This window comes from Hippocampus guttulatus, chromosome 21 (assembly GCF_054856545.1).
Source record: "Hippocampus guttulatus isolate MCC_2025c chromosome 21, RoL_Hgut_1.0, whole genome shotgun sequence".
NCBI classification, from domain to species: domain Eukaryota; kingdom Metazoa; phylum Chordata; class Actinopteri; order Syngnathiformes; family Syngnathidae; genus Hippocampus; species Hippocampus guttulatus.
In genome coordinates this window covers 4,343,254-4,366,435 of record NC_141281.1, presented here as the reverse complement: position 1 = coordinate 4,366,435, position 23,182 = coordinate 4,343,254, and the positions used below count along the sequence as shown (strand labels likewise).

The 23,182-nt window shown below is 43.7% G+C and overlaps 1 protein-coding gene across 2 annotated transcripts; it reads right to left on the bottom strand.

Moving 5' to 3' along the window:
- Positions 1-7,092: 7,092 nt before the first annotated feature.
- Positions 7,093-22,301, bottom strand: LOC147186798 (receptor activity-modifying protein 3-like). 2 transcript variants are annotated; one of them, XM_086102521.1, is made up of 5 exons: positions 22,179-22,301; positions 21,937-22,035; positions 13,590-13,619; positions 13,340-13,499; positions 7,093-9,318 (listed from the first exon to the last, which is right to left on the bottom strand). In XM_086102521.1, the coding sequence occupies exons 2-5, from the start codon at positions 21,986-21,988 to the stop codon at positions 9,063-9,065; spliced, it is 498 nt and encodes a 165-aa protein (XP_085958647.1). In that variant the 5' UTR covers positions 21,989-22,035; positions 22,179-22,301; the 3' UTR covers positions 7,093-9,062. The 2 variants fall into 2 exon arrangements, with proteins under 2 accessions (XP_085958647.1, XP_085958646.1); XM_086102520.1 differs by having other exon boundaries at positions 21,937-22,259.
- Positions 22,302-23,182: the final 881 nt, after the last annotated feature.

Genomic DNA, 23,182 nt, shown 5'->3' with positions numbered 1-23,182 from the left:
AAAAGACAGAATGGAGGATATAGCAGAGCCTATACGGCATAGGTGTCAAACTGAGGTCCTGGATGGCCACTGTCCTGCATGTTTTCTAAGTCTCCCTGCTGCAAAACACCTGATTCAAATGAACAGGTTCAATGTCAGGCTTCCGCAGAGCTTGCTGATGATCTGATCATTTGAATCAGGTGTGTTGCAACAGGGAGACTTGGAAAACATGCAGGGCAGCGGCCCTCCAGGACCTGAGTTTGACACCCCTGCTATACGGTATACGGCAACAGTCGCCATCCATTGAGGGCTTCTGCATGATAAATAAACATTGATACAACATAAACAGAATTCCCGTATGTCCCCAACAAGAGGTCAACGGCATCGGTGACCTTCCCCGGAAGGGAGGATCTGCGTCATATGTCACATGGTGAGGAAAGCCATCAACATGCCGTTTTGCAGACTTTTTGTTTATCCAGCAGCACTTTATTGGCCTGGGGATGAATTTTTCCACTCTTCCCGCTCGCTATGTCATAAAATGGATGAGTTTGACTGATGGTGAGTTTGCGGTCTCTGGAGTGTTTCAAAGTTCAGAAAGTGAGAACAAGATTGTTCCATGATAAATTCTCTGAATGTGCAAAGTCACGGCGAGGCTTTTAGAATTGCCATTGAAAAGAATTGTCATGCTTTTTTTTCTTTTCCTGAAATGAACCGCAGACCCCCCTCGGGCCCCCGTTTCGTTGACAGTGCATCTGCACCTTGGCGCAGATGTCCCACTTTCGGTTTCTGCTCCCACAACCCAACCTCAGATAAGCACATGAAAATGGACAGACTCATATCTATGCAATATTTGCACTTAATCCGTTTTATCCCGGTCACCTTTGTTGACTGAGTAGCTTACCGCACAATTTGACCTTCTTTTCCCAAAGAGACATGTGCCTGCTCAATAATTCAGAGCGCTGTCCAACATTCTCTCAGCGTTCTTGTTGTGAACACCGTAGATCCATTTAGCTGTCAGCTTTTGTTTGGTGGGAAAGCCCAAACGTCCACACCCGCGCCGAGAGATGTTTTCATATGAACGTGTCCGTATCATCTCGCCAATTACTTTTATTTCTATGCACTCTTTGAATGCACACATAGAACGGGTCCTGTAGTATAATCTTTGTCCTCTCAGCCCAGATGACACATTGCACCATGTGTCTTTTGCTGCAAACGCATTATATCAGCACTTTAATAGGATCATGCAGGAAAAAGCTGTGTTGTGCTCACGGCATATTTGTCATTAAACTTCATCACCTTGATCACGCGTCGGCGTGTTGTTTTGCCACAAGGCAAGTGAAGATCAGTAAAGTACTCCGACGCAGACTTCTCGCGGGCCACAAATGAAGGATTTTGTTTAATGAGCTTACCAAATAGCACACACATCATAGCTGTCACCGTGTTTCACATCTGCTCTGGTTGCTTGGTAACAGATGTTTAATAAGGCTTTTAGTGGAGGATGAGACGTGAGGTGACAGATGGATGTGCATTGTTCGCATTACCATAGTGACCAAGGACACTTGGCTTAACAACTCGAGGTGTAAAAGTTGACTGTTGGGCAAAAATGAAAAATAAAAATCATGCATTTAAAGATCGCTGCCCATCTTTAAAACTCGTCTTCAAACTCATTTACTGTATATTCTTTGGTTTTTGACTCGGCATGTGACTTGGTTTTTAGTTTGTCTGTTTCTGTGTTTTCTGCTGTCTTCGTTATTCATTGACTGTTAATTGTTGTATGAATTATTTTCACTCCATGTACTGCCCTAGGTATACATCGGTGGTTGGTTTAAAGTGCACGATAAATACAGTTGAGTTGAGGAGTCATTTGTATCCGCATCAGGTTGTAAGGCTCCACAGGCCCGTTTACTCAATCTTCTTGGTGTCATTAAATAGTACGAACTGGGAAAACACAGTGTTCTGGTATGTTAGGATAGCAGACATTCAAGAAAAAAAATCCCTCAGAAGTTCCGGCAGAACTTTACACGCCTCTTGTTGTGCTTGCTCTTTGAGTAGTCGGTGTTCCAAAAAATTATCTATCAAAGAAAAGCCAAAGTGCACAAGCACAGAGTTATTCCTTTGCTTGTTGGGCTGAAGTCTGCGGGGACACGCTGACGTCACGGTTGCCGATGACTTTGTGAGGCATATTTTTCCCCAAAATTTGAATTGCAATTTTTACACCCCCACAGGGATGTCTGACTATGGAAACTCCACCATCATAAAAACGGGGTGAGTTCTTTGTTAACGTACGCAGCATGATTTAGTGGTAATGTGTTGGTTACTTTCAGAGGTAATGCAGCACATTGACTCAAATCACAACAAAATTATCAAAAGTGACGGTGAAATGCATGCTGTGAAGGAGATGCTGCAACGGTTGCGTCTCGCAATAACTCCCATTCCCTGGTGGGGCAATGTGAAGAATCTAAAAGATTATCTTCTGCTCTTTGCAGTCAGTCGATCCTCCCTTGGTGTCCAAAAGTAATCACCTTCATCACTTTTCCCCTTAAAAAGAATAAACATTAAAAAAAAAAGATGGGAGAAACGGCGTGATGGAATTATTGTCTTTGATTCATTGCCTCATCTTGGGCCTCGGTCCTCTGTCATCCATTCTAATGCAGGCCGTCCTGCAGCCACGACGGGCCTGACAGAAGGGTGCAATATGAACCACTGACTGGCTCATTTAGGTGCATACAAATAAATCAGGGGCCCTTTTACATTCCACCGAGAATGTCTTTCCTCTCAAATAATAGACTCTCAGGGGCTGCATGACTGGATGATGTCATAGGAAATCTTGTTTATTCAAATAGTTCAAGTGGTTGACTGTTGCATTGTGTGAGGTCAAGCGTGGTGTGACTGTGCGAGATCCATGTCACGCGTGCGGGTACCGATTTCTTCTGTAAAAACAGCGAGTGGTTATCATGTAAAGGAGCGCTGGTGCGTAAATGTGAGGGTGTGTGTAAACAGGAAGATCCAACACAGGGAACTCTACTTTTAGAAGAAAAAAAAAGTCTCCTTTGATTCCACTTTTGTATTTACAGCAGCAGGGAGCGACACCACAATAGAACAAGGAACGTCATGTCAAGTCAAACTGACTTCTGAGTTGAACAAATCCTTGGAGATTCATACTTTGGATCAACTTTCAAAAGACATGAAACACTTAACACGCACTGATTTGACACCATTCCTGGATTTACTTACGACATGTACACATTTACCGTCATTCGTTTTGTGTGTATTATACAGTACATTAAAAACAAGAGTGCAAGCAGTCGACATGGGAGGTGAAGAAGGCATTGGTCAAGGACAAACAGATGTCTCTGATCACTTGTACAAGAAGTTGGATTTGCAGCAGCACATAAATAGAGAACACAAAATAATACTTGCAGCCATAAATTCCACTTGCTCTGTAAGAATGACTATTTGTGGAGTAGAATCGGGGAGCCTCTGTTCGTCTTCTTCTTGCTGTCGGTTCAAGTGTAGACCTCACTGCTGTCCAGCATTGTTTTGGCACAATGTGATCCCGCCACCCTGAAGTCACACTACTCCAAACTCAGATCTGCTCTCAACGTTAAAAAGTCACACAAAGGATCTCTTGAGAATCTGCCCTATAGTGGGGGCTTGAAATATTTTGCATTGTATTATTTATATATTGTACACATTTCCGAGTAGCAGAGTGACTTACAATAAAAGGTTGTAAGGGGAAAAATAAGAGAGCTGATTGTTGCGTAACTCATGCAAAATGGCAAAGAACATAACATTGCCTCAATCCTGTTGGTCGGAGTGGTAAAACACATTTGAAGTCACCAAATTACATCATTTGTGTGTGTGCGTGCGTGTGTGTGTGTGTGAGAGAGAGAGAGAAAAATAGAGACTGAGTCCAGCTGTATGGTGAATGGGGGAGTCCAACAGGGAGGGCCACTCAGGTCACTGGGGGAAAGGAGAAGGAAGGAGGAGGAGGATGACGAGGTAAAGACAAACGTGAGAATAGCGAAAGCATGGCAGATCAAATCATGTCAAAATAGCCGCACATGGAATATAAAGTATGGCATGATATTTAACATGATACTTTTGTGCCGACATGGAAACATTCGTCAGTCATCATTTGGGTAGCAGTAAAAGAAAGAAAGGCCAACTATGAAGATGTCATGAAGTGCTGTGTTTGGTGCCAACATTGCTTAACAGTACAGTTTGGTCGTGGAAGCATTTCATTGTGTTTCAATCCCAAAATATCTGAGCAGTACCACCTCGAGTGGTGCGCAAAAAATAATCATTGCCTAAGTACGGTTCAGTTGTATTTAACTTTCCAGTAAGACACATTTGTGTTACTTTTTTAAGGGCATTTTTATTATTATTATTTTGCAAGAATTTGACTGTGGTGTTTAATATTTTAATTAAATAGATAAGTAATAATTGTTTTTGCAGAGTCGAAAGTATGCATTCTGTTCCAGTGGCTGATAATAATAAGTACAGCTTTTAGCAATAAAACCCTGTCTTGTTTTGGATCAACACTTAGGCCTACTATGCTGCTGTATTTGAATATTAGTCATGAAGGGGGGTCTTTGGAGAGCCAAATATTTTTCAAATCGAAACTAAAATGAAAGACCAAATTAGAAGATTGATAACATTCGAAGCTACAGTAACTGAGGTGGCGCAATAATGGCGAGCTCTCGCCAGTGACCTCATTCGGCACTCATAGCAGAAAATGAGGTTAAAGAGTGAGGACGAGAGAATGATGAGTGCGCAGTAGTAGGGTGAGAGTGGGAACGAAAAGCGGGTGAAAGATTGGGAGGATGTCCTGTTTGGGTCATGTGCTTCGGAGCAATTTTACTGTGGGAAACTGTGTGTTAGTGTGAGGTCTGCTTTAGTGACTTGTGAGAACTCTTCCTTTTTTTTTTCCGGGTCCGCTATTCATTCAGGACAGCTGTCACCGATTTTTTTTTTTTCGGGAAGTCATTGCGGAATCAAAACAGACCACCGAGGTAGTATGATTATTTGTTGCAATAAATTTGTGGGAAAAAAATGTGTCCCCCCAAAAAAAAGCTTTTAGACCATTCTATTGAATACCATCCAACAAATTGTGCTCTAGTAAAGGTAAAACAATCTTCGGTTTCCTCGACATTACCTTTCTAAAGGCACATTTTTGATAGAGCGTTTGCAATGCATCCAATTATGCCCGTAAGCAGACAAATCACATGTTGGAGATTAGAAACAGCAGTTACAGCATTGATCACCATGGTGACCGCTGCAAGGGAACCATTCCTTGAATGTTGTGCAGATTCTTCGAATCTGAGTCAATTTGCCCGGAAATTACGTTTAAAAATCCATTTCCAATACTGTAATACATATCAGGCGATTCATTCTGAATGCTGCAACAAAATTCATGTGACGAACCACATCAACGATGACCCAAAAGCTGGAAAAAAAAAAAAGAAACTAAAGCAAACTGGCGAAATAACGAGGCACACCTGGACAAGATATGAGTGAAAGGAACAGAGCTGATGAGAACAGCCAAACAAGTCGTGGCTTCGCTGTACTACTCTGGATGCTCCGTAGCCTCTTGGGTTGGAGGAGAGTGTGGGATGGGGTGGGTGGTGGGGGTTGTTGAAGATGCAGATTGCTCGCATTGGTCAAGGCCGACATGGCACTACCACATTCAGTTTGTTAGACAATTGTGGCTTGAAGTCGCACCACAAAGTAGTCGCCCTCTTTGCACTAATGCCAGAAAGCCCCGGCTTGTTCATCAGCTTTGCCGCAAGTTGGTTCGTCATGTAAAAGCAACTCTGCATGGAAGTTGAATGGCACCCTCATACTTCCTGCGCCGCTTTTGGTCAAAAAGCACTGGGTCAACCCACTTCCCTGTATTCTTCTGTCAACTCTGGGAAAAAGCTTTAATATCCTTCCTGCCGCCAAGTGGCTGGCCATGGAGGCTTTGTGGAAAAGCATCCTTCGGGGAACCTGCAACGCTAGGCCCCGCCTCTCGTCAACGAAGGTCCCTTCAGTATGCGTCTATAAACAACGTTGTTTTATGTCTGCGAAGAAACAAAATCTCTCTGGTTCTTTCCTGATGTTCTGGTGGAATAAATAGTACCCGTGTGTTAGCGCGTGTTTGTTTAGATAGTAACTTATGATCCTGGCATTGTATTGTGCTCACGGAGTTTGTGGTTTCCGGTTTTGTCCTCTGGGCCCACTGGTTGGGGATTAACGTGGGTGTCGACAACAAAACCAACATCATTGACCATCGGCCGCTGCCAGCGATGACGGCCTTGTTTGACACTGTATTTACACAATACGATGATAAGATGCAATCGGCGTTCCTTGCTTTTCTTCTCATTGTTTTGTGGGTTGACACGTAGCAAATTTGTTATCTATTCAGATGTCTGGACGTTTGCACATATCAGTATTGTTGGGTTCATAAAAGAATGATGTCTCAGTGCTTGAATAAACACTTCCAGAGAACCAATGAGCCAATTCGGGACAATGTGTTTCCAAGAAGAAATTCTCTGGAGGATAAAAAAATTCACCCACTCCCAAACGTAAGAGGTATTGTTGACGTCAAAGAACAATTAGGAGCAATAAAGTGAGGATTGTTATAGAGTTGCAAGTGAAAATCAGGGCTGGTATTGTTGGTTGGATTCCATTTCTATTATAATGCTTTTGGAAATGATCCATATCCAGCCACCAAAGAGCACAAACTGCTAATGCAATACACAGATGCTTATATTGCTGTCCCTTTTTACTGTAACTGGGGTACAATGTTGAAAGAACATTGTAGGAAGTTGGACTGACTGCGTGGTGCTGGGAGTAGATCCTCCAAAACGAGGATGAAATCATTCGATTCAAGTATTATTGCTTTACAAATGATTGCAAGAGGATATTTTAGAAATGTTGAAATGATTGTTGCTGTTAGGGCTTAGAGGTGAAAAGTTGATAAGTGGAATGCAATAGAATCTTTCAAAACAGTTTTGAGGGTCCTGAACAGTGATTGTTTGGTTGTCACTTGTTTGTAACACTTCAAAAAAGAGAGAAAACCATGATCAGGAAGATGCGATTTCACAGGATGATTAAGATGAAGCCACGGTGTATTAACAGTACTTTTATTCTATTCAGTGTCTGATAAGTTACACTGTTATAAAACAGCCACAAGAGACACAAAATGGTTGATCCAAGTGTCGTCTCATGTTTGTTTGTCCTTTCCAGTGATGACTGTCCCTTGAGAAACTCAGCAGTGTATGGAAACTTACAGAATCCCTTTAAGTCCAACTTTGGGTTCCTTTTCATCCTTTCATGTGTCGTGTTGAAAATGCTGTCCACCGGGAATCTTATTTCCCATGATTTAAAAGAGTTCCAGCACCGGATCCTTTGGCCTTCAGCTTACGTTACAGTGCTCTGACTGACGAGAATGTCCAAGGCCACTGGTCTCCATCTGGCCAGTCGATTCCTCCGTTTTAATGCTCAAAACCTCAACAGGTCATCTTGTTTCACACCGGACATGAACAAATACAGTAACTCTAAGGCAAATACAATAAATAGCTTGAAAGTTTGGCAAATATACACGACCTCTTTCCAGAGGTTGGATGAGCAACCAGTGCCTGAAGGAACAGCTTCATATCAAGCACAAAAAAACCCCAAAACACAATCCTCATGATTGGAAGTTAGCAAACTCCATCTACCGGTTTTGATCAAGCACGTTGTCGTTTGTACAAACAGTGGAATGGAGTCGTTGGAAAATACATTTTATCGTGAATGTCTTTGGTGCAAGAGGCACAGGGGGTTTGAAACCCTTTGTGGCATCAACGTTTGGGTAGGAGATTATTCAAGACAATGAACATGATGGCTTGGTATGGTATTCACTCCATCAACTAACACAGTGGATTTAGTCACAACAATGGCTGGGTCTGGGCAAAGCTTGTGTTAAGCAGACTTGTGACAACATGAACAGAATTATCAAGAATAATAGAATATTCAGAAAGATACTGTACAGTACTGACAACGATTGGTTTGTGTTGCGTTAATTAAAAGCCCCTTGGGTCTTCTACGATTCCAAAGGGCAATGGAGTTAATGCATTTAAAAAATGGCCAAAGATCAACCGTCCTGCTTATCAAAATGATTTTTTCTGATGCAACCTGAGCCATATAAATTAAGTTAAATACATGGAATATGTAGCATGAAGGGTGCTCTCACAGTGAGGCCCCTATTTTTGTAGGCAGGCGCATCTTCATTTTGGTACCGGGGAAACTTTAGTCTATCATGTTTGGGACCGCATTGCACCTCTCCGGACCTTCTCGCGGATGCACAGTCGGTGGTGCAAGACGGTTTCCGATTGCCCAAGTCACAAGCATGACCAACGACATCATCCGCAAAGGGAGATCTTGCAGTTTACCCTTTATAAACACATTTTGCCTGCGCCAATCTCTTGCACGGACCCCAGCCAGTCAATTTCTGCTTCCGCAATATCAAGCTCTGTGTGTGCTTGGGCCGTCCTGAATTTAAAGAGAAAAAGGGAAGCCGCTTCGATTGGCCAGTGGTCGGCTGCGTACAATGGCACAAACGCCCCCTTCTTTCTGTGATGTCCTGACGATCCAAAAATGTACAGTACATCTATCATGCATTGCAAACGTGCTAAACAGGACACATGTGCACTCCGTCTTGGCGTCACTATTATGTCTTTTAGGTCTTTGCTGATTCTTTAATTTGCCATTTGAATAGGATGAAGGTGGAGTTGCTTTGCTGTTTCGAACTCGAACCGAACTCGATTTGGTTCAATAATTTGTTCACACAAAACCAAATGAATCACATTGAAGGTGGGTAATTGAGTTTGACGTAAATATATCACAGGATGCTCGTGTGAAGGCAACCTCAAATGTTGAAACTCGTTCACGTTGTCTCAAGACCTTGAGATGGTGGATCGCTGGAACATCTGCAGACCAAATGACCAACTAACTCAAACTCTCAAAACTCTCAAACACCGCTTCATTGTGTACACGGATGTTTTGATTGTCTTTCATTCAGAATCGAGCTGCCCTTCCCCATCATGGTATGTCTCCTTCTAAGCCAGGTTGTCGCTCCTCTTGCTACACCAAACCACCACAGCAATCATAGCCAAGGTGAGGAAAACGGGAATTAGGATGAGGATGGTCAGCGTGTTGTCCGGAGGGTCCACCCATACCACCTGCTCCAAGGTGCAGTTGGAGAAAAAGTGCTTGTGAATGCGAATGATGTAGCTCTCCACCAGAGGATTGGGCCAGTAGCAGTGGACAGTGAGGGATTTGGTCTCTGTGCACAGCGTGAAGATGTGGTACTCACTGTGGAGAAAATGAAGCACAAGTTGAAAGGATTATCGGAAAATCTTCAGTTTGGAAGCAAGGCTCGAGGTTCAATAGTGTCAGATTTACGGATGAAATACTTAGACCGGTGTTCAGGAATCACAGTATTAATACGTTTATGATGGAAGAAGTGAGCATTTTTCCCTCTATTAAGACTCAAAGTACTTTAACGAGAAGCTGTCTGATGCAAAACTACTACAGCGGCGTCAGAGTTACTGGCATTGAGAGCAAATAATCCATCACAGTGACATGGAATGTATTGCCTTGTACTCCCTTTTTGGCCCGGCAATCCTATTTGTCGCAACAAGCGAGCAGAGCGGTTCAGAGGCTTCATAAAGGCTTAGAGCGGAACTCTGACAAATCCATTAAAACCAGCCCCGTCCCTCTGTCTTCATCCAAAACGGCCAATCCTTCGGGTACTTTTCTTGTCCACCAGTGAATACTCGAAGTGCCTTGCTTAACACTCAGTGGCTTCACAGGTGAGGTGTACGAGATCTGTGAATCACAGCGGCGTCGGCATGAAGAAGTGAACTGACTGGAAGGCTGCTCATCCATGATGAAGTCATCATAAATGATAAAACCGATCATCCCCTCAAGAATGGGATGCACCCTGAAATTCCTTGAATCTGATCTGTGGGTTTAAGACGGCAAATGAATGGGTGGACAGGTGTCAGGTTTCTAAGGCAAAAATACTAAACAATTATCCAATACTGGTTGAATGTGTTCACTTGTGGAATATCAAACATGTATCATGGTAAGCTTGAAAGCCTATTGACTGAGCCATAAACTACTGAGAGGCCGACCTGGCCGCTAGTATATGAGCCGTCACCCCCCATTGCCCGCCTTGCACTGCACGAATGTGTGCCCTCTGACGTCAAGCCGTCACTATTGTTTTGAAGGCGCTTTGCTTAAACGCCGCTAACCTAATAAACTCGGCTGCCTGTCAGAGATGTATCTGGTTTGTGTCTGCAAGGGTGTTGTACTGCACATAGATGTACATGTGCTATATTCTGCCGGGCAGTGGCAAAGGCACCAGATGTCCGCCATAAAAGAAGGATTTTGCTTCCTCTCCAACCTGAACTCAGATGGGGGTGGGGGGGATGATAAACAAGATGAAAATGACTGTCTCGTATTTCAGTGAATGCTGGTGTGTGGGAATAGGTGGTGTTGGGAAAGGACACAAGGTCCCTAAAACGATTACATCAGTATGTCACATAAGCAAGTGATTTTTATGACAGCGCTTTTTGTTTTTGGGGAGGAAGGGGGTGGTGGGGACTGCTGAAGAGGGTGTAAAAGGACACATTTAATGAATTAGGGATGACTATTTTGATAAGTACAGGGTGCATTTGTGGTATGTGTCTGACCGTGAGCTTACAAAATGGATAACTTGCTTGTTGACTGGTCATTTGTGATGTGTAGGGTTTTGTTTTGTTTTTTGCTTGTATGTTATGAGTCTACCAGATGTTTTTTCTTTTAAAGGTGTTATGCAGTCAAACCAAAAACTGTGCAATGTTAAATTATATTATTACTGCATTCTTGATGGAGTTTGAAATTTGTCAGTAACTCTTTTGGGGGTGTTAAAATGCATCGTCCCACAATCTTCTTATGTTTCGTACTTAACAATACAAATGTTTAGACACGTGCATTTCATCTGTTCGGAGAGCTCCCAAAGTACTTGACCCGATTCATGTTTGGTTGCAACACAACCGGTAAGTCTATGGAGGCCATTACGACGTAAAATATTCAGTTTGCCCTTTAGCGTGCGCTCCCAACTCACATCAAACTAAAAACGCGGAGTGCATTTAAAGTGGAACCGCTAAGGTTGAACATAGTTCATTCTGAAATGCTGGTCGATCTCAGAATTAGAAGGGAAAAAAAATTCTCATTCAAAATCAGTAAATAAGAAGCATCTGTTTGCATAAATCCTTTATAACTGGACGGGCAATTTTAAAGTAATACACGCATTCTTAAAATGTCAAATGCATGTGTAAAAATATGTTACTCTGTCAATATTTCAAAAAAAATGCTCTGGTGACAAAAGGATAATAGATGATTGTGGTACACATTTCACTTTTCAACTCTCAAAATTGCGAAACAAACCTGATAGTGCGTAGGCCAAAAAACAGTCCATGAATCTCTTTCAGCAACAGTGCACCACTATCGCTGCTTTTGCTTCACAAGGCAAGATTAGGTTTTCCTTCTCAGAGTAAATGATCAGTTAGTTGTATTTGTGACTGGCGGTAAGTGACTGAGCAATCGCAAGCGGCCCTCATGGGTGCCAGACATCTTTCCATTATCTCAAATCCGGATAAGGTGGCACCACAGCTCCTTAAGACTTCCCGCCCCTGAAACGTGAAGCCTCTCGGAGCAGCAAATCAATTCAAAAGTCATGAGGAGGTAAATGATGGATTCCCATAATTGCAGGCAGAAACACCGAGGCTCCCGGTCTTCCATCCGACTCACTTTATACAACAAGCTAAAAACCTCCAAACCTCATCTGAGTTGTTTGTGCAGCAGTTGCGCCATGGGAAAGCGCAAGAAGCCCTGCAGGGGTCACCGCTTGTTTAAACATGAGGTGCTTTGCTCTCTGAGCCTGACCCTCTCTCGCCGCCCCGGTTCCCTTGTTCGAGGCAATCTCAGTATGGATGCCATTCTCTCAAGACTCCTCCACAGATCCGCCACCCTGCTGCGTGAGCTCACGTGCATCGCCTCCAAATTACAATCAGGACATGTCTCTGCATGGGTCGCCGCTCTTGTGACTCGGCACTCGCTTCCGCTCTCTAATTGCCAGCAAACACGTGTGTCATTTCCCAAAGCAAAGGCATCATTGTTTGAAAGTCAAGTGATGCAACAGTGTGCTTCCTGTGTCAATTCTGCTGAAAGTCAAAAGGAGAAAGTCAGGGGAGACTTTAAAATAATACAGACTTGGACCGAGTTCAGAACTTGCACTCTCCCACGATATCCGGGGCCAATTTTTTTTCTCTGGTTCTAGACAAATCCCAAAATGACAAGTTCGTATAATGCAGTAATATATATCGCGATAGCCTCTGCTTTTCCTACACCTACCCCCCCCCCCTGCCCACATATATATATATATGTATATGTGTGTGTGTATATAATATATCTCCTCCTTTGTGCATGTGCTCTTTGAAACGCAGCGGTACCTACATCCTGCCCGTATGTGGTCCTCGTCATGTTTTCAGATGTTTCCTAGCACGCCTCAAGTCAAACATCTGTCTGCACGACCAAGTTCAAGAGGCTAATTTGAGCACTCAAGCAGACGTGGAATGTGAAATATTGGTCATCATCCTCCTGGATTTACTCCATCATATTCATCTTGTGGTCATTAAAAGGGAGCCGTTTTAATCGTCCACGTTTGTCCGACAAGTCACCTCTCGTCTTGCTCCTCTCTCTCAGCCTGCAGTCGCAGGCACGCAAGTTCAGAGATCAGAAGAGAGAAATTAGGTGAAAAATTAGCTGTAGACAGATTGCTGAGGGTGAAGTGCTTCTTAAGAGTCCTACTTTGGGGGGGAGAGCAAAACTAATTCTAAATACAGTATAGTATAAACATTTGCAGTGTATCTGTGCTTGTGTGCAATATACTGCATGTGTTATCTGTCAACTACAATTAGTGATGACATCTGCTTAAAAATGTGTGTAGCAAGCAGTTGAATGTAGAATGACAAATCCAACAGTGATGCTATTCAATAAGTAAATCTGTTGTAAAGTATTACAAATAGAAATGTATGTTTTATTTCTCACATCTCAATGTTTTCGGGACGGTGACAGATTTGATCGTAGCAAGGCTGTCTTTGGGGGAAAAATATTCAGCATGGGTCTGAGCATGGGTCCTTTTCAAAATTTGCCACTTTGAAAACCAACATGTCGATGTCCGATATTCAGACCAATCTGGCGTGAAGTATTCCTACACTTTGAAAATTGTGGACTTACACATTGCTGCAATCAGTCATAAAAACATACGTAAAATGCCTGTAAGTACCTGATAAAGTGGGTGAGGTTGCACCAATACTGAGGGTCTATGTGAGCCATATCGCGCTTGAAGTCTTCGCCACAGACCTCCACTTCCCACTCCAAGCGTGACTCGTTGCAGGCTCTCCCTGGCCTGGCAGAAGTGGGTTCGATGTGGAAACTCTCAGTCGCTGGCAAGTAAGATGTGGGGAGAAAATAATTAATACGCTACACACATTGGTTAAATCCAACTTTGATTGAATGAGTGGATGCCTGCTTACCCGAAAAGCCACCCACCATCCAGGCATTGACTGCGAATAAACATACAAAAAAATTCAGTGTAGGCTTCTGGTGAAAAGACATGGTGAATTTAATTGGAAATAAGCCACAAACAGCTTATTTCTTTTTTTTTCTGACATGCACATCTGTCTCCCTAACCTTTAGCCCTCCATGTTTTCATCCCCCTCTGCCATTTGCATCATTCTGATCATGCTGCATGCATCACAACTACCGTTGTTGTGTCATTGGCCATGTTTACCTTTGCAAAGATCACAAAACACACACACACACACAGGGGGCAACGTGCTGCCCCATAATGTTGGCATAAAATGTTTTATTTTGCTGAGGAATCATTTTGTTTAAGACTTAGTGCACATTATTACAATGTCATAATTAAAAAAAACACACACACATCAACTAACTTGAAAAACATGTGCATGACTTCTTGTCTATGCATGACGTCCGACTAAATTCCCACGAGAACAGTCTCGTGCGTTACACATGGAGGTGTTTCTCTGAAAAATGCCGAGCGTTCCTCCTTGCTGGATTCAGACAGCGATTGAGTCACGCTCATTCCGTTCCCTTTCGTTGCATCACACCCAAGCGCAATTGTGACACGGCTGGCTGGAGAGATTTGAGCAAAGGCAACCCTTTCCGCAGTCCAATATATAAGGAAAATCAAAGCAGGTAGCCCCCAGGACCACATGAGTAGCCCCCACTAAACATAGGTTACCAGTGATGGGACATGGTGTTTTTTTTTTAAAGAATGTTGTAGAAGCGATTGTTTGAAAATGTAAACACTGGCAGAGATTTACAGATACAGGACAGAGTCTTACATATTGGCATTTATTTGTTCCCTAAATATTGAGCGAAATCATGAACGTGATTGGTGTCTTTGCATGAATGAATATAATTATCATAATTATAATAAAATGCCATTCAAGGTTTTCTCTTGCCTTTAATTTCTGTGAACAAAAATCCTCTTGACGGCGAGCCCAAAAATAGCATCCGTCCTCACTCAGTATAAATACATCTTGCTCCCACGCCAGCGATCCGTCTAAACAAATATCCCATCTGCAGCTGTTGATAAGAAAACTGCTTGGAATAGCGCAAAGCTTCTAAAGACAAATGGCGTGCCAAAATATGCCATAGCATTATGTATTTGCGGGATTACATTTATACACTGCTACTGAAATGTTTGAAGAATTGACGAAGAAGAGAATTCATAGAACCAATGTTGTGAAATAGTTTTAAGAAGTGGTGGGTGCCACTCTTTTTTTTAAACATGTTTTTTTATAGTTATTGGGCAAGAGGAGAGTAACCACTTTTAAGTTATTACAATTTCCTTTTGTCATTTTTTTTTTAACACTGCAATAAATTGCCTGTCCGGTTGTACCCCACCTGTGAGGTGGGGTAGGCTCAGCAGTGCTCCTCACGAAGACAAGCACGAGAGAAAATAAATGGAGGGAACTGTTTATTACGCCTCATAATGCATTACTTTTTCTATGTGGGAAAAAAAACTACTCAAGGGATAGATTATGACTGCTCAAAGTACAAATGATAGATGTTGGGCGGCATTTGTGATTGTAAATCCACAGTACCTGCATCATGAGCCGTATGAGCAGCAGCAAAGTGCGTGCAAAGAATTAGTTTCACCCAGTGGATCGTGCCCGGTTGGGATTCGCTTCAAACTGCCAAATTGAGATTTGGATGGTAGCAGAGTGCCAAAAGAGAGAATTTCACTAAGCGGCAGTAAATTCTTTTACAACGGAATTGAAACGTGTACTTGGTGTATGAAATCCAAATAAGACACTCTTAGCATTCATTTGGAATCACATTTAGGGTCACTTAAGGTGTGTGAGAGGACGCAGGTGGAGGCCAAACTTTGACTACCTGATGCGATGTTTACGTTACGCTTTTGAATAGTATATTCACTGACTCAAAGATGAAACTGCATTCATAAATTCATCCATGAAAGTGATGATTCCCGAGAAGGAAGAGGGCAACCCAGCCAGCAGCCTCTTCGTCGTTTACGCGGCTTATCGGCTTCAGTGTCGAGCCTCCTTAACGGCCAGTTCACATCCAGTCCCCCTGGAGAGAGCCGTTATTAAAACAATCTTCGAAAATAAAAGTCAAGCTGGCCTTTCAAAAACAACATCAGCAACAGTGCTCGTTTCACTCAGGGATGAATGATGGGCTTTTGGCACCGCTGCCATCCAACGTTTGTTTGCCTCGAGAGAGAAATGAGGAGAGGAATGAATGTGTCGATTGATTCCGGAGGTCATTGAAGCCCGGCCAAAGAGGTGCTTGTTGGTGGTCAATCTAATTGTCTGCATCATTAGGTGCAAGTGACTTGCATCGCCGAGGGCAGGTACTGCACATATTTACTCGGAGGGGGGTCTTCAAGCCTCTCGCCGCCGTAAAGCATTTCACTGCAGTTGCCCTTTATCAGGCAGCGAACCGCGTTACATCAAGAAAGTGAAACCCTGCCAACCACACCACCTGGCAAACTGTTGATCAGAGATGATCGTGTGAATAACCACATCAACAAAGAACAATGTTGACAGTTTTCATTTCCAAGTATCCCCCCCACCCCCCGAGTGTCCTGCAGAGTTCCATACGTTTTGTTCATTTAAACGCAGAGAAAGCAAAACTGCAAAATGCATCCCAAACAGGATATGAAGTTGTGTGAGTGCGTGTCTATACCCAAGGGCGACTTGCCTCCCGCCTTTCTAATCTCATCGCTTAATTGGGAATAGGAAAGGACCGATGCTCACTCAACTTCCTGAAGAACCAAAGTCACGCACGTTTCAGCAAATATTCAGACCACAAGAGAATGTTGCTTTTGTTGCCGATGTTTGTTTTACAGGCAGAGACAATAATTATGCGACCGGAGTGTAAACACAACCTAATGAGAAGAAGAGTTATTAAGAAGGTGGGTTTGCAAGATTTCGGAGCAATTATGGCCTTTGCATGTGAGGGATCGACTGCATACCGCAGGTTTGCGGTCGGGCACTCGGGAGAGAAATCACCTCGAGTCCGTTTCTTAAAAGTCGACGTGCCTCCCGACTTTTGTCTGCTTGTTTTGTTTGTAGCCCGGTGTGAGCTGAGATGAACACCGCATAACAATTTAGTGCGACGCAAAGTAAAAATTTCCACGTTTCACATTGTGGGAGGAAGATGCCGTTCCCAAAGAAAATCCACGCGCACACGAGAAGAACACGCAAACCCCGCGCAGGAAGGCCACAAAAGATCAACCTCAAAGACAGACTTTGAAGCAATGAGGCAGACATGCGAACCACTCGGTCACACACGCTGCCGGGAAGAATGTCTTCCTTCCTGATTTGCGATTCCTTCTCTTGAGTCTGGGGGGGGGGGACTCACAGACGCTCAAACAAAGCCTGGGGGTCATCTGCTTGAGGTCAGCGAGGCGGATCGCCGATGGCGGCTGGCGTTTCAACCAATTCCCTGAAGTGCGGCAGATGTCAGGAAAGGCAGGTTGAGAATTGAATGGATTTCAAAACATGAGCTCTGCAGGTCCGCCACACTGTCAATTAGCATTCTATCCATGCTTTCCGTTCAATTAGTTTGGGTTTTTTTTTTTTTTTTACTATCGCGGCCTGCGAAATCAGTTGGTAGCCTTCAGGAGATGTTCTTCTCATTTGAATCGCAGCAGCGTGTCGTTTCGGATTGCCGACTGTGATTTGAATCGTAATCCAAATATTGTGTGGAGTTGGCCTCTAAGGATTCCAAAAGGAACGCGACCTCCAGCGGTAACAAGCGCCACCGGTATAAACAATCTGCAGAGGTCTAAAGTTAACATGTGCATGCGGCGTCTTCCAAGCCGTTGTGTTACAGGCACTTAGGAAGATGAACGTCCCATCGGTTCTTGTCCCCCAGCTCGCTTGTGGTTTTGCGTGGAACAAATATCAGTACAGGGGACGCGATTCAGACTCTCGACACAACTCAAATGTAGCATTTCGAAAACATTTCAGACCAAAAATAGACCAAAGCATCTTACTTCTGTTGCCTCAGTGATGAAGCAAAAAAAAAACAAACAAAACCAAAGCTGGAACAGAACACTCTCAGCTTACAAAAGTCCAACATTTGTTGTTTGGCATGACATCATGACAGACATCAACGTGCCCGATTCCACTAAACACGGCGAACAGTAGTAGTAACGTTCTCATGCGTTTCAAAAGAACAGATGTTCAAAAATAAGTAGGACATTAAACCGCAATTGTCTTTCGGCTGCGGATCAACTGACACCAAGCATTTTCCCCCTGGTGCTCATTCACAGACGCAACATCACTTCATGGTTGTGAGAGACGCCGTCCACCCCCACGTTGTCTGTCTGTGAGGACAAAAAGTCAAGCTGACACAGCCTGGCAGCAACGGCAGAGCCGAAACGCAGCAGCGCTCTCGCTTTGGTCAAAAATGGCCAACATGCCAATAAGAACCACGGATCATCGAGTCACTCAAATTCTACTTTGCACACTTACTGACAAATACTGAGCCATCCAACCACGACGTTTGAAAAAAAAGAAACCCCCGCAAATTTCAAATTTAGGCCCATGAAAGACTGTTCAACTTTTTAACATTTTATAAGTCTGAGCCTAGTTATCCCGAAAAAAAGATTAATCTGTGAAAATATAAGCGTCATGAGGCCACGTCGGGGTTTTTTTCCCGCACTTGAACATAGTTGCTTGGCAGCAACACGCCACAAGGTGTGGCTAAAGCAAAGTCTTTCTGTAATGGAACATTTGAAGGCATATTGAAATGTAATGCGTCTTCCCGTAGTTTTTGCAAAATATACAATTGAAAGAACAGAAGATGATCTTCTGAGAGAAAGGTCGAGCTTATTGTTCTCTGCCACTTGCTTCTCCTCTGCCGTGAGCGGGCTGAAAACCGCCGTGACTTAAAAGGCAAATCAAGTCGAGCGTTTTATTTGCAGTAATATGATCGATGTGCTGCCGCTGGTCCAAACATGGAACTCGGTTTGCTGTCGCATACTTCAATTTACGAGCAGCGGCATTTGGGGAGGAAACCTCATCATTCAGAGAAGGAAATGGGGCGAAATGATGTCACGATTGCCATAGCTCGCGAATAAGCATTTGCAGTCAAATTTCGCCGAGGGCCAAAGCCGCTTGCTGTCAGCAACGCTGGTGATCGATGAGAGCGGCTGTTGCGAGTCGGCGCATCCGCCATGAGCTGGCTTGATAAGTGGAACCGAACCATGTGCGGCTTGTCGCTGCTGAATATTTATCAACCGCTTTTGTCAGTAAATAGGGCGGGCAGGAAGGGTTGACAGACGACACATTCTAGTGACTTTGAACACGTAATGACGGAAATACGGTGGCCCCGATAGTGTTTTAATAAATACGATATAAGTCAACCGCATCAGGCGGAAACTTTTGACATGTTGGCTTGCGTTCCCCTCTCATCGTCGCAACTTGACAAAGTTTCTGAAAAAGTAAGTTTGCCAAAGCCATGCTTGGCAGACGTAACGTCCACTGAAGTACACATTTGTCGTCATACTTGCAAAGCGTGGTTTCGATGCAAATCTTTTCCTTTTTCCCGGTTACTTTTGGTTATCCCGTAAATCTGAAATGTAATGATGTTGATACGCATGTCCCGTGACTTGACCAAAAGCGTACGCCCACCCGCCTCTTGCCCTAAATCGGCCACAGTAGGCTACAGTTCAACGCTAATGAGGACAACCCATCTAGAAAATGGCCGGAGAGATCGATAAACAAAACAAAGCACAAAGATTAGCCGCCTGCACATTGTAGAATACAACGGGCCAAAATTCAGCACGTCAAAAAAAACTAAACAAAAGGCACGCAAGGTTTCTTTCTCATATCAGCAACACAGAGGAGGCCCGAGGCTTTTTCCCGGAGAATGAAGGACAAGACGCTTCTTGGCACTCAGTAGGACTCCTTCCTCTCCTTCCATAGTCCAGACGAACAACTTACAGTACACAGATGCAAAGCGCAGGCCTCGCTGTGAAAGTAACAGATCACAGGGACTCGGTGGCTTGTTTCTCTGAAACAAACTGCTCTCACACCGCTTTCCCTCTCCCAACAGGGATGCTTGATGGGAAAATCTTGTCTAGACCGGGGCCACGATGGGGAAATCCCTGCCGCACGGACAGTATTTCTTGCCATCTGATGCAACCGTATCTATCTGTCCTGCGTGCTTTTTGCATTGTACCAGAAGCAAAGGGGAAAAAAAATACAAAGAAAAATGTCAATGCGAGCACGATGTCTGAGCACTGCCGTAAAGGCCGCAGCTGTCACGTGGCTGTGATCCACGGAGGGGGAGGTCCCAAGTGAAAGCCAAACACAGACCACATCCTCAAGTCTGCTACGAGTTTTTCAAATGGCAAAAAAGTCTGACTCAACTCGGTGTGAGCTCGTCCTCCCGCATTGTGTCACAATCTGACGGAAATGACAAAGGCGAGGCAAAATGCTTGAAATTGGAATTCTGCAACTCGTGTCAAGTGCGGACACCGTGTAACGTCGGTCAGTGTCGGGTAATGTGACGCCGAGGCTGACTCTTCAGGACGCAATCGGCTCCTGATAGCCACGCCGCGTTGGTGAGCGACTCCCCTCGGCCCCCTCTTCATCACCATCAACCACTTTTGTTGTCCCCGGGAGCACCACTGAAAGCGCATCCTTTCGCTACAGTACTTTCGCGGCCTGCCGACCTTGCATTTCAGTTTTCAATTTCAGGACAGTCCAGCGTTCCCTGATTAGTCAACGGGCACGAAATGGTGGAAATGTCAAGCTCATGTCTAAGTCAAGGGAGGATAGGTTCCCCACAAAAAATAACTCAATAAAATCCTCAACCAGATAAAATTGCAAATGCCAAACCACAAATTTGCAGGGGTTCATTGTACTTCAGATCAAATCAGTCCTCAGATGAATCACTGTAAACCATCACAGTTGTTCGAATTCTAATCCCACAATTGTTGCTTGGGGTAAAAATACAGATACTGTACCTGAAAGAAAATTGAAGAACAAGAAAATGTTTCCCAAAAGCAGCAGAATATGAGCGAAGTTTATTCAAACGCAACATTTTTGTCTGCTCTGCATTCAATTCAAATGACACATAAAAAAGGAAAAGCGCGCCTAAATTGGCTGAATTCATGAAGTATACACGACCCAATATAATAATAGTCTCCTCATCAACATAGGAAAGGAAAGTGACCGATGCAGACCACCCAAAACTCTTTTCACTTCATCGCGTCAAGCATTTGTCCACAAACTGGTGAATCGCACCGTTTCCACCACATGACACATACTTTTTCATACATGATTGAATCCTTTAAGGAGCAGCTGATGAGCCGGATCCAGAAGGTCCCATTGGCCTTGATATAGGTCAGCTCTGTCCACTGGGGCATGCTCTGGTGTCGTCCCCCTGCGACGCTCGTCAGGGAGTGCTTGTTCATGATACGCTTGTGCTTCCTCCGTGAAGCCTGACTCATTGGACCCATGTCGCCCAAGTCACTGAGCTCACACTAATACATACTCTGGATATCAATTGATTAATCAGGAATGCTGTCACATGTGGAATAGGCTCAAGGCATCACAAACCAATTTGGGCCCTATTTTGGCCGCAACCAACACTTTCCGTCGCTTTGCTCTGAACTACTTCAAGAACAAGATGATATGCACAAAGCGCGTGTACAAAATAAACATACCATCGCCCAAAAACCAAATTCATACGCCAGTCCGTGATGTTTCTGTTGAATAAGTGCAACAATTAACTCATTCAGTACCAGCCAATTCTGGACCAAGTCTGAAAAGACGTTTAAAAACGTCTTTGGGAGTGAATGAGTTAAAATACGGAGAACACTCGGCTTAGGTGACTGTTTTAAAGTACACTTGAGCAATCCAATGGGTTCCAATTGAACGTTGCGCTCAAAACAATAGTACATTTCCGCGCGGAGCTGCACTACATCATACTGAGAGATGTTTCAAATATTTCGGTTAACTTATCTACTCATATGAAAGATGCAAAAATGTATATACTGCTCTCAGCATGACACTGTGTGATTCCGAAACGGAGATCATCAGGTGTGCCGTGCAAATTCATTTGTCCAAAAATCATTTAGTTATAAGAAATCATGTATCTTTGTTCGTCTACCTATGCCGGTGACCAATAGGGATGAGTCAGACAATTAAATATTCTTCTACATTCTGCCAGAAGGTGCAGGTGAAACTAATGCAGAGCGGTCTGTTAATTTTTGTGAGTGGGATAAATATGGCATCAAATCATTTTAAATGATACGTTCTAGTTTGTATTTTCTCGTTTTGAATGCGGGGGAAAAACAAGTGCACTCACCCAAAATCCCAACAACAAAAAGTTTCAGCACTGCAAACTCATTTGTATCCATCCCGCTGTGTGGATCCAGTTGGACTCTGAATGAAAGCTCGGCTTCAGCTGGGTAAAAATGTACATTTGAAGCGGACCATTATTATCCCTCACACACAAAAGCAAGTTCCGTCATGCCGCCAGCTGACTCGAGACAACCGAAAAAGGATTCGAATGGGAATCCGAGAAAGCAGCCCCCCACACATACACACCCAAAAAGACAAAATTCCTGTGCGTGATCCCCGTGATGATAATCGAGACGTGTCTGTGGCGAGGAGTCAGAGCTCAGCACCAGTCCCGCATCCCGGTGAGGGGGGAGGTGGAAGAGGAGGAGCGGTGCAATTGAATTGAACTACCCTGCCATCACGAACCTTTTGGACGCGTCTCAATTAGTGCTATTCGTTCGTTTTTCCAGATAAATAGAACACCGACCGGCCATTATTGGATGTTATAAATCGCATTGTTCCGTTCCGCTCTTTATTGACTATTTTTCGGACTGCCCAATTAAATGTGGAACTACTGTGCCTGTTTCCAAAAAAAAAATCTAACATGACAACACTGACCTCGTGTGGACATTTAATCTCAGCAAACCTTGACATCAGATATCCATCTTTTGACTTGTAGCTGTGGCACACAAGTAACACCACTGGGATGCACTTCTCGTAAAACGTTCTCCAATACGAGTCCAACTTTTGGCCCACTAGTACACAATTAACGTAAATTTAATTTAAGTCACCCATTGTGCTGTACTATCAATATTTCCACTTTCTCAGGCGCATTTACTAAGCTTGTGTCACGTTCCAGTTAGTAGTTTTGCTTCACTAGTGACATGGAGTTGTCAAATGTCGTTTATACTGTACACGACACTGTATCTGGCCAGGGCTGTCAGAGCCAGCCGTGCTGGCCGATGTCATTTATATGAGCAATGGGACTGTTTATTTTACGAGTCAGATTCCAAATTCATCTCAGGAGGCCAAATACCAGACCCACATTGACATCACAGTTTTCCATCCTCTGGCTGGCCAGGGCAACATTTCTTAGTACAGTACCATATTCGACGAGCACTAGACTATGTTTTTCTCGTGTCATGAGATGAATATTACTTTTGAACTGCTCCAGATGATGTAAATGGAACCGTTTTGTGCTGTTTATACAGTATTGCGTTTGAGCGGTATTGATATTTTGTATAATTGCAACATAATGGGAGTAGTATTAA

Bases quoted from the DNA above. Each gene is read 5' to 3' on its own strand.
- LOC147186798 (XM_086102521.1), bottom strand. From the start codon at position 21,988: ATGGATACAAATGAGTTTGCAGTGCTGAAACTTTTTGTTGTTGGGATT. The intron at 13,620-21,936 runs GTGAGTGCACTT...GTTTATTCGCAG, and splicing joins TTTTGTTGTTGGGATTTTGG to TCAATGCCTGGATGGTGGGT. The intron at 13,500-13,589 runs GTAAGCAGGCAT...CTTACTTGCCAG, and splicing joins GATGGTGGGTGGCTTTTCGG to CGACTGAGAGTTTCCACATC.